Raw genomic sequence first — 12555 nt, 5'->3', positions numbered from 1 at the left:
GACCGCTCCGCCTAACAGACCACCCACCGTCGTCTTCGAGGTGCGCAGAGAAGTCGGGAAGATGTAGTTCTTTACCGGAGGAGCGCGTGTGTGGTGTGCATCGTCGGCTGATATGAATTAAACTACACGTCCCAACAACGCGATATGTTTATGGGCTCTTTTAATTGTTATTAATAGTCTATATAATTACATTCACACGACCGGTTGCTTCTAAATGTGGTCTTCTAGGGTAGGGTAGTACAATCACTGAGGTGATCGCAGTGCTGGGATATGGACATCATACCGGAGACGATCGGAAATAATCATTAGCGCGTTTGACAGGCGCGCGCATGGACCTTATTACGCGCTGTCTGACATCAAGGGGTTCTCACTTGACTTGTGAAGACATATGTGTATGAAGTAGATGCATTTGGAAGTCAATGCAATACGAAATTATTGTCACAAAATAGAGGACTCTGTATTAGTTCGAAGAGAAATTGTTTGATCTTTATTTATTGGATCGTAGGCAGCGGCTCACGCGCCGGCGCTCTCGACTGGAGCGCCCGGGGAGCGAAAACAAGACCACAGGAGAACAACCCGTGCGTTATGCTTGTATGTTATTATGGTGAATGGACTCCTATAGCCTAGAATGACGGGCAGACGGGGCAGTCAAAGGTTGGATGATGTTTCTACGCTGAATGGAGTCTGCTCATCCTGCTACTGCACTGCGCGTCCGTTAACTGGCCGTTGTTGACGCACAGCACAGGAGGACACATCTGTGCTTTATATTTGACCTTTTCGTGTGTTTCGGTGGAGGAAAGTTTGCATCAGTACATTTTTAATGATTCGAGATCTGAGCAAGATGTATCCCCCCGCACGCCACCCGGTGAGTAGTCTGCAGTAGTAGCCTAACAGACTGTAGCCATATATCAAAACCACATGAGGCACAGCATCACTTTGGATCAAGTTTCTGTAGCACCGCGCGCTGCACGGACATTACGCTCATTGTGCAAGTGCTGCTCCGCCTTCGTGTCGTGTGTGTGTGTGTGTGTGTGTGTGTGTGCGTGCGCGCGCGCGCGCGTACGTGCGCGTGCGTGTGCGTGTTTGTGTCAGTCAGTCAGTCTGTCAGCCAGCAGCCAGCCAGCCAGCCAGCCAGCCAGCCAGCATGTGTGTTGCGCGCGCGCGCATGCACTCAGTGTGCACTGAAAAGAAATGTGAAAAAGGCTGTTTGCATGACATTGATGTACACAATTCTGTATGCATGTACTGCATGTATTGTACTGTGTGTGTGTGTGTGTGTGTGTGTGTGTGTGTGTGTGTGTGTGTGTGTGTGTGTGTGTGTGTGTGTGTGTGTGTGTGTGTGTGTGTCATTATATAGCCTATGTCTTCCCTGACATTTATTTGTGTTGATTTGATGCCTTCCAAGGTCCCCCACCAGCCGGGACAGCCATTCAAGTTCACCATCACTGAGTCGTGCGACAGAATTAAGGAGGAGTTCCAGTTTCTCCAAGCCCAGTATCACAGGTAAAACAATATGCAGATTGGTGTAGTGTGTGTGTAGTTATGTAGTTAATGTAGTTAATAATAATAAATAATTACAAAAAAAGTCCACAGCAGACTTATACCAGTAGCTTTAATAGCTTTTGTTTGGCAATTATTGCTGTTGGCTACTGTTAACTAAAAGAGTAAAACTATAGGCTAGATGTTCAATATGTAATTAAAAGTATGGAAAATGTTTGTATTTTGCTCATTTGAAGTGGCACCTTTGTGATTAACTTGCTAGTCAATAACCACATTTGTAAGGTCACAGCCTACTCTAGGCTGGAATACGTACTGGAAAACTGGGGACATTTATATGTGTTCATTGTTTGTTCTTTTCAATTATTTTGGCCCCCGGGCAAAAAGAGCACATTATTGTGTTCATAGCCTTGAACGCAGGCTGAACAGCTAGTTAGTATATAGCTTGTGTCTAATACTGGCCACTAACCACACAGGTAAGCCCAAATCTATCCTATGCACCCCTCTCTCTCTCTCTCTCTCTCTCTCCCTTTCTCTGCTTCGAAAGCAAGTGGTGTGAAATGCCTTTTCGCCGACGTGATGAAGTGTGAAATACATTGCTCAGGGCAGAACCGTAAGCAGACGAGACGCGAGCTTCTCCCAATGAATAGCAATAACCCCCCCCCCCCCCCCGCATGGTTATTGTCCAATCACCTTTTCAGATGAACCAATCGGTGGTTGAACGCATCAAGCCTGATGTTTATTGCATGTGCAGTGCTGTGGAAGTGCAGATCAAATTTCTCCACATGACAGGAGTGTTATCCTAAATACCGACTATGCATTCATTTGGTATTGGAAAATATATATCCTGCTAATGTCCCATAATGGTTTGAAACAATAGTTTTAATTTATTGGGGTATATCCTATTACTTTCATCTTGGCATCCCTATTTTAGGGATATCATTAGAGCAAAAAAAAATTCAAAAATATTAAATATTTTTTTTAAATCATTTTCTAAAATGTTCTAAATATCAAAGGTTTTAAAAATAACAAAACATGTTATCTGAATCTGAACTTGTAGAATGACCTATTCCGCTATTTGCCATAGGACAAAGTATTATGCGGCTTAAGTGGCTGTGACTCACATGTACATTGTCCTATCCATATGAGTAATTAATACATATAGACATAGCAACCCAGCCATAACATGTCATTTAAAGCCCTGGAATCCATATTTTCATTTGGAAATGAATGCTGAAGATGTGAGACAAAGCCTGGCATTGCTAATTATTATATTAGGCCTATGACTATCTCTACAGGTATAGAGTTACGTTATAGTCTAGAGTTGAGTTATAGCTCTAGATGTAATGAGGGACTTCATTATGTAGTTGCCTTTTTTTGTTGATTGTGCAAATCCACTGTCACTACTAGAATTTACAATGAGGGTTTGTCTAGACTCCTATTGATCACTCAATTACTGCGCTGTACCTGCTGAGTAGGAGGTGTTTCCCGTATATGCGTTCCTATATACGGGAAACAACGAGTTGGAACGAAAATAAAAAGCTCCTTTCATTTCTCTTTCCAGCTCTCTCACCTTGGATTCAGAAAAAAAAGATTATGTTGCTAAATGTCGAGTTCTACACTTTGTTAATTCAAATGAATGGTTGATGGGAATTATCTTTATTCTTTAAACGAAATAGAAATGTAATTGTTACTAGTGTGTATGTAAACGCAGATGAAAATGTCAATAACTTTCCGGAGTGTTATTTTAATGTCAGCATCATGACGGCATCATTTTGTCAGAATGTCACATTTCAAATCTCATCTCTTTCATGTCTAAGATGTCTTTGTTGATCTTTTCAAATCAAACATCTCCGATAGAGACCCATGAGTCCCATGACTTTATTTTACGCAAGGTATTCTGTAGATATCAATCATATTTCCATAATCATAATGGATGTCGGAAATATTGTCAATTTGTGTCTGTGTGTGTGTGTGTGTGTGTGGTCGCGCGTGCGTGCGTGCGTGCATTCGTGTGCGTGCGTGCACGTGCGTGTGTGTCTGTGTACTTTACTGTGTGCTCATTAACATAGCAATTCCCTTCTGTCCACAGTCTGAAATTGGAGTGTGAGAAATTGGCCAGTGAGAAGACAGAGATGCAGAGACACTATGTCATGGTAAGCTGCATGTACTGTGTGTCTGCATACAGTATTATATGTCACTGTCAGGCAGAAACCTCGTATCTCCAACTTACAAATTTGAACTTTTTTCTCCAAATAAAGCCCTGCTTCACCATACAAGGCTGTCGCACAAAAGTAGTGAAAACAGCCGATCTACAAGCACACAACGCCTCGCACCGCGAGGCGTTGTGTGCTTGTAGATCTGCTATTTCTACTAGTTTAGTGCATTTTAAAAACGATAAGAGAGAGATACAAGCTTTCCACCCGACAACAACGATATACCGTATATGTGCATGAGTGTTTGGCTGTGTAAGAGAGTGCTCAGGAAATACAGTATTGGGCATGTCTGTGTGCACATTGCAAGTGTTGTTTTCTCAGTGAATTCCCCATCATTAATTCAACTGAATTCAACCAATTAGCAGAGTTAAATTAATACTGTGTGCAGGAAGGAAAGAGAAAGCATTTCTGACATTTGGATCTTTGCCTCTTTCAGTATTATGAAATGTCTTATGGACTCAACATTGAGATGCATAAGCAGGTAAGAGGAGAATCTTTTAAACTTCAAGTTGGAACAATACACCATAAACTGTGAAATACATGTTTACACTTTCAGAATTTAATTGGTTTCATTTATTCGTAAATCTTAGAGTGTACACAATGTTGTTCCATTTGTAAACTCTCAGAGTTCAACTGTTTATAATTTAATGGGGGAACAGAGATTTAGGTTAACCATATGGACCCTATCGTCTCTATTCTTGGGCGAACATTTTATACAAAATAGCAGATCTACAAGCTCACAACGACGCTTGTGTATCGACTATTTTTAGCGAAGAGATTTGGTGTAGAATGAATAAAGGAGGGGTCTAGTGATGACCCCTCAGCGGGGACTCTAGTCAACAAAGTATATAGAGTTCAATCGTTTTGTAAATTATTCTGTGCGTGTTTGTTTTGATGCCAAGTCAGGTGATCCTGGACTCTACTGGACAGTACTTTATCAAGATAAGATAAGACAGACAGGACAAGGCAAGATAAAATGTGCTAATACCACCAGGCTTTGATCACTTCATTACCTTTATGTATACACGCGCAAATGGAGGTAAGTACATAAAATACAATGGAAGGCAACAAGATGGGCTTAGAAGAGCTCAGAAAGGTTTCTGTCCTGATTCAGCAAAGTGCAAAGTGGCCATAAAGTTGATTTGTTGCTGGTTTGATATAATCTTTAAGGAGGCTTTAAATGTCCATTCCTTCTCCAGTCGAGGAAGGCCATTAGTGTAACTGACTCTGTTAACCACGCATTGATGCTAAAACCAATGTGTGACCATGTGGACAGAGATGGTTTTCATCTTGGAACTTTTTTCAATGAAAACGGCTTTAGACGTAGGTTTAACTGCTCTGCTAAATGTGGCACTGCTAACCAGCTAGGTGTCATTAAGTGTGCATGCGTGCATTTGTGTTCCATTTCCCACTGGCCTGGGTCTATACTTGTGTATGGATATTGTACGTTTACTCATTTACTGAGCTGTGAGTGAGATGTGTGTGGGTGGGTGATTGAGAGGGTGTTGTGGCTGGATAAATGTGTGCAAGTGTGCGTGTGTGTGTGCGTGTGTGTGTGTGTGTGTGTGTGTGTGTGTGTGTGTGTGTGTGTGTGTGTGTGTGTGTGTGTGTGTGTGTGTGTGCGTGTGCGCGCGCGTGTGCATGCGTACGGGTGTGTGAGTGCGGGCAAGCGTGAATGAATGCGTGACTGCGTGTGTGTATGTGCATGCATACGCCTTTTCCCCGGTATACTATTCAGAGGTGTCTGGTACACTATAAATCATGCTGTCTTGACCGCTTGGACATTCACCACTGTTTCTGTGTATGCGGTGTGTGGGTATATTTGTGTACTTGAGGGTAAAATGGGAAAAAAGCGAGAGAGAGAGACTGTCCCTGTGGTCCTGTGTGGCACACATTGGTTTGAGTCAAACAGAGAATTACACACTGACTCTTTAATCTCTGCCAGCAGTGTGTTGTTGTGTAACAGGGTCTGCTGTGTGTGCGTGCGTTCGTGCGTGCTTGTGTGTGTAGGTGTGCGTGTGCACGCCTGTGTGTGCGTTTTTTAGAGAGATCTGATGTCCTGGATGTGTGTAGGTTGGAGGAGCGGGGGCGAGGGGGGGGGGGGGGTTGAGCTTGTGTACATGTGGATGTGTGTTTGAGTGCACATGCTTGCAGGTGTGTGCGTGTGCGCACGTGTGTGTGTTCTGTAACTGCAGCATTTGACACAGCACGTGCAGCAGGGTGAAAGGATGCTCCAGCCGAGGGAGGCGATATCGTCGTTGTCGGGTGGAAAACTTGTATGTCCAAAACTGTTTGTTTTGTATTTATCATTTAAAAAAATGATTTAAACTAGTGAGAACAGCCGATCTACAAGCACACAACGCCTCGCACCGTGAGGCGTTGTGTGCTTGTAGATCTGCTGTTTTCACTACTTTTGTGCGACGGCCTTGTGTGATGAAGCAGGGCTTTACTTAGCGAAAAAATATACAAATGAATTGAAACTTGGAGATACAAGGTTTCCACCCAACAGGGACAATATACTGTATGCAGGGAGAGAGAAAGACAGAAAGGGCATGCGTGGCTATATGGCCCCATTAAGACAATCGGCCTTGGCTACCAAAGCGGATTGCCAATATTGCTTGTTTAGCATTTTCTGCGGGGTAATAGGCCTATTGATTTCCTTGGCTCCGCGCTCTCTTTTATTTACACAGAAGGACTCTAGTGCCGTGGAGTGAAATGTACCAGTGCTCGTTAAAGAGAAATTGACTCGTGGACACAGAGGGGTTGGGGAGGGGCCGGGGGTGACAACAGGGGAGGAGGAGTGTACCGGTGGTAAAGCATCGAATTGAGCTATGATAGGACAGTTAATCAATTGCAAATTAGTGAAGCAGAGAGAGAGAGAGAGAGAGAGAGAGAGAGAGAGAGAGAGAGAGAGAGAGAGAGAGAGAGCACGGGAAGGGAGAGAGAAAATGTGAATGGTGATGCCTGTAGGTTAGCGGACAAGGCGATCCTAAATGGCTGCGTTTTCAAAAGTCCCATGTTATTTCAGTGCGTGTCTTATATTGAACAGCATGTTTTTATTAACAAATTTAGATACATTTTATTCTCACATATTCTGAAAATGCTATTGATGTCACAAAAGTAAAGTTATAGAAGTTATGCTATTTACGCTTAAAAGCACCTGAAATAACCCAATACTAAATATAAACGTATGTATTTGAGTATAGGCCTACTCACAGCATTTGACTGATGAAGTATTTTGAGAAGAAATAGTGTGTTTGGCTCCATTTTCACAACATGTCCAAATTGAATACACACACTTACTGTACAGTAGGCCTACTGCTAATGCCCATTTGCTGTAATGTGACACATGCCATTACATTATACTGAAGCTGTAGTGGAAGAAGAGGGTAGGATGTGGTTGCATATATAAACGTTTACGCCTGACTTATTGAACTTGGTTGTGCAAGTGTGTTGTTGTGCATCGAAAATGACAAGCTCACAATGTGCTATGAGCTTGTAGATCTGCTCATTTCAATGTGCGACACCAACTAAATATAAATCAGACCGTAGACATTGAGGAAATACTGACACAACGATAGAGACCGGCAGGTGACAGGAAGCACAGCCTCCACGTTAAGCAATGGGTTTGCTGGTTGAAACAGGATGTATTTCGCTACGGTCAATCTTTCTTTGTCTTTTCCTTCCCCTCTCTCTCTCTCTCTCTCTCTCTCTCTCTCTCTCTCACTCTCTCTCTCTCTCTGTCTCGTTCCCAATCTATCAAACTGTCTCTTTCACGGACACAAGGGAATAGAGCCTTTATACGGCAGGTCCATTAGGTGTATTGGCTGGCGGTGGAAAGCGGTGCTGATGTGGTGCTTACGCAGCTCCACAGGGGAGATGGACATTTGATCTACTATCTGACCCGTTCTGGCACCAACAGCCTGGCCTAATCCCATTTCTTTCCTGTTAAGACTTGTTTTTTTTCTTTTCTTGGACCTTCGAAAACCAAATAGTAATGATTAGGGACAAAAAAGATTATTAGATCTAATTACAGCATGTCGTTGATCTCGGGACAGTAGATCGGGACAGTAGATCCAGTATATCCTGGACGGGACAGTAGAGACACACAAAGCTATCCTTTGGGAGCACTGTTCCACACCACTCCGAAAATAAGTTACTTTCGTGACCTGCTGGTAGTGTGCACATTGGAATTTGGGCAGCAGTTTGTGAGATTAGCACAAACAGGCACGCATGCACATGCACATGCACACACACACACACACACACACACACACACACACACACACACACACACACACACACACACACACACACACACACTACACACACACACACACACACACACACACACACACACACACACACACACACACACACACACACACACACACACACACACACACACACACACACACGTCACACTACACACACACAGAAACAGACCCATTTATAGACGCTCGCCCCCCTAGGTGCCACACCGTAAAGATGGCGGGTGATGGATTCTAATCGTTGCAGAGAAAACAGTAAATGTCTGTTTCAAGGGATGGTGCTTTCTCTTAAAGACAGGACGACAGAACATTTTAATACTGGAAGCAAGAAGGTATAAGGCCCATGGTCTGCAAAGAGTTGCTCAACTATAGTATGCTGCATCTTACAAAGACACTTTTAAGCTGTGCTATCAGTGCCTGATGTCTTGTCTTAACAGCTCAGCACATCTTTGCTCTTTGAGAAATGAAGCACAAACAGATGGGGTCAAAGCAAGTGTCCTTGGATGTCAAAGATATCATCTCCAGTCTTCTGCTGAGGCTCTTTTAGTGCTGTTTGAGCCTTCTGTCTATCCATCCACTTTCGTTCTCTCTTGACCACCTCCTCTGGAAGCTCATCTTCTCCACAGCATGGATCCAATCTCATTCAACTGTCTGTAATGTTGAACACTACTTTATTTGAGCCCCCAGAGCCTAGACACCATTTAAATCACAATCGCATGCAGCCAGTCTGATCGCAGTAATAATAAACCTGTCAGCTGTTTTCAGTTCTTCACCAATAGTGTGGCCAAAGTGTTTTTTAAAAGCTTTCCTTGATGCCAATCACTTTCACCACACATGCGTGGCATTGTGTTATAGCCCACTGTTTCCCAAACACTGGGTCGGGACCCATTTGTGGGGTCTACAAGCTCACAACGCTGCGCGAAGCGGCACATTCTGAGCTTGTAGATCTGCTATTTTCACTGGTTTGGTTTCCCCGACAAACGTCTTAATTCATTTTTTGGGTCTTGGGGTAAAAAGTTTGGGAACCAATATTATAGACTCCCTAAACATTGTTTTCCCTGATTCAATGATGACGACACTGTTGTCAAACTTACAACCAGTTGATGATATCAACGTCATTACCATGTTGACAGACACCACACCATACTCTTTGGTCACATCTTAAGCTGTATTTAAATTTTAAGGGGTTTATGTACAGTATACCAGGGTTTGTAGTACAAATGAATGCATGCATTTGAATCAGTTAAATCTAATATTGGAAATGGAGCCCTGGCATATAGCCTTCTGCAGAGCAATCTGTCATGTCTACCAAATTCATGCAGTTTTAACATAAATTCAGCACTATGCGTTTCAAGTTTCAATTCAAATGCCCAATGTGTGGCACTTAGTTCACTTTATCACAGTCAGTATGGCCCTTGATAAAAACCTCTCCCACCCCTAGTCTAAAGGAAATACCATGTTACTGAGAAATGTTATTTGATTTGTAAGCATTAATACATTGATTTATCAAGTTGAATGTCTCTGGCCTTACAAACACAGGTGTCCCTTGAGTGCAGTGAGACAAGGCAATGTGCTGCTAGAATACTCTCCGGCAGTCCAGTTGTGTTAACTTGTTGACTTTTAAATGCAAGCCCATATATATGTGTGTGGGCACACGCATGTGTGCGTGCACGTACGTGGATGTGTGTGCCGGTGTATTAGGTTGGGATTGCAGTTCCACTATGAGCACTCCCTCTGGGACATGGAATCAGGCAATTTCCTGTTCAAACAGTCTTACATGAGGGAGAGAGCAGATACAGAGTGAAGGGAGAGAGAGAGAGAGAGAGAGAGAGAGAGAGAGAGAGACAAGAAGCAAAGCAGAGACGCAAAGCAAAAAAAGCATTCAATACAGTGAAAACATTTGGTGAATCAACATAGGAAAATCAAACCTCGGTTCGAAGTGGAGCAGTGGATCTGAGCAGCTATACCCTGTGTGTGTGCGTGTGTCTAGTCTGCACAACCATAGACATAGAAAGGTAGACGCCTCCTTCGGCTCTGAGGCGTGAGATCGCGGGACTCAGTGACCGGTCGTTACCGGTCATTCCCACTTCCACTTCCACGTGCGTTTAGTATCACTGCGTCACAGAAACCGTAAGTTTCTAGGCCAATCAGAGGCAGGTAGGGGTGGGCCTTTACAAACGCAGCCTGTAAGAACAGCTGCGCAACATCAGGAAATGGATGGATTGATAAGTCACGAAAAAGACGTGTTGTGATTGGCCAGTAGTCACATGACTGACAATGTGGTCTCCGTCAATTGCGGACGTCCACAGACCAGTTGTTGCTCGTCGCTCCAATGGACTGCAGCGGCCAATGAGATATCTAGCTTTTTATATCTATGTGCATAACAATGCCCTTCTCAATCTGTTCCTGTCTGTCAGTAGTTTACAGTACAGTATTGGTGTGTCTAGGCTGCGCAACGGTGCCCTCTTCCGGTCAACCATTGTCATTGCAGCTATTTATGCTGGACGGGACAGGGAGACACACACCTCTCCAAAAAGAACAGACCACCTAGGATAGGGGTAGGCAACCTGCTACTCTAGAGCCACATTAAAATAAATATGCGCTGATTTTCAGAGCATATTTATTTTAATGATCAATCAATCGATTGTGTTCTGGCTTGGATCAATGTAACTAATGTTTAAGTTCTTATTATTCTTATCACAATAAAGACACAATTTCAATCTTCAAATGAAAAATGAAACAACTTTGGTTCAGAAACGCTGACATTCATCGTATCCATAGTTTGCATATTCTTTATTGAATGAGCCAAAGGTCTACACAGAGCAGCAGATTGGGCTGTGATGCTTTGATGTTTCTCTATAGAGTCTATACAGTAGAATACATACACATACTGTATCTTTATTTGTGCCCGGGCAAAAACAGCATTGTTGGCTACAGACACGTGGGTGCTTGTCTCTGCCATGCTGGGTGTAAATAGTCCCATTGGCTATTCCACCGTGGGTGCAAACAGCATTGTTGGCTACTGACACCTGGGTGCTAATAGAATCTGCAAAAAAGAAATTATATATACAGTATATATATATATATATATATATATATATATATATATATATTAGTGGTGTCCAACGATTAAATATTTTAATCGCGATTAATCGCATGATTTATGTAGTTAATCGCGCGATTAATCGCAAATAAGTCATCAGCTTTTATCAGGTCACAATGTAACTTAGAGGGATATCTTTCAAGTCTTTTGTGGCCCTATTAACTTGGAAGTGTAAATATTTGCTGGATTTATGCAAAAGTATGTTAATCTTTTATTCTAAATCAATTAAAAACCTGAATAAATCATAATGGTATTGCATTAAACAGACTTCAACTGATGGGTATAAGGATCAGCTAAATGGTTACTGTTGTGTCCACCTTTATGGTTTAATTATACTTTGTATTTTTTGTTACATCAACAGGGATGGACCTTGTAGCCAATATAGCCGATATTGTAGGAATGTTTGTAAATATGCGATTAATTGTGATTAAAATAATTAATCGCGATTAACATAACGGTGAGTTAATTGCGATTAATTTAGTTAACTCGGACAGCACTAATATATATATATATACACACACACACACACACACACACACACACACACACACACACACACACACACACACACACACACACACACACACAAATGTGCACAACCGTACTGTACAATGTCCTTCAATTCATGGAAGAGCACTCCATAGGGGGTCAGAAATGATGAATGAATTAGAATAATGAAGACTATAATATACCAGTGGCAATTATGGAAATATCGCAAGTTAACCATTGTTAACCAGGCCAACACCAACCAGACCAAAGTTAACAATTCTTTCCAAAAAGAAGTCCAAAGCGTTACTTGAGTTGAGTAAAGAAAACAATTAGACAACCTCCTTTCCATAGTACTATAGTTTGAAAAATTGGACCTTGGGCAAGTGTGTATAAAGGCTTAGCTCAATCACACTTCAAGATAATCTTCTCATTACGTTAAGAAAATCGCTAATTGAGGTAAAATGAAAGAATAGGCTTTTATGTGAAGCAAAACTTCCTTGCAGCTATGCACTCTAGTGTAACCCATTCAACTGCACCCCATTCTCGCCACACTAGTGTTACCCATTCACTGCACTCACTGCAGTGGTTCTCAACTGTGGGAATGATTTTAGGGCGTCCCCAGATAATGTGCAACATTGTTTTCTAACAGTAAAGAAATCAACATACTGTACATACACTATAAGTATACAGGGCATTTCTAAAGTGACAATTGAATGGCTTTTAAGACCTTTTTAATACCTAAAATAATTGAGAAAATAAAGATAAAATATAAGACCATTATACGTCAAAAGTAAACAACAAACTATACTATAAATTCAACTCCTGTAATTCCAAGTGTCAGGGTGGGGGTCCCTAGTTCAAATATGATTATTTTAGGGGGTCTCTGCCTGAAAAGATTGAGAATGACTTCTCTAGTGTACTTCTTTCACTGCACTAGTCAGTGTACCCATTCACTGCACTCTAGTGTACCTCATTCACT

At 42.2% G+C, this 12555-nt stretch overlaps 1 protein-coding gene across 1 annotated transcript in view; it reads left to right on the top strand.

The window, feature by feature from the left end:
* The first annotated feature begins 209 nt into the window (after positions 1-209).
* The window catches only part of LOC308296237 (transducin-like enhancer protein 4), a 41240-nt gene continuing 28894 nt past the window's right edge, over positions 210-12555 (top strand). The window contains 4 exon segments of the mRNA XM_080739422.1: positions 210-865; positions 1406-1503; positions 3590-3653; positions 4150-4194. Coding sequence (XP_080595548.1) covers positions 821-865; positions 1406-1503; positions 3590-3653; positions 4150-4194 — 252 coding nt within the window. The 5' untranslated portion in view covers positions 210-820.

The sequence above is a fragment of the Nannobrachium achirus genome, assembly GCF_963921795.1.
Source record: "Nannobrachium achirus genome assembly, chromosome: 12".
Taxonomy (NCBI): Eukaryota; Metazoa; Chordata; class Actinopteri; order Myctophiformes; family Myctophidae; genus Nannobrachium; species Nannobrachium achirus.
The sequence above is the reverse complement of the archived record's forward strand: the minus strand, read 5'-3'. Positions and strand labels throughout refer to the sequence as shown.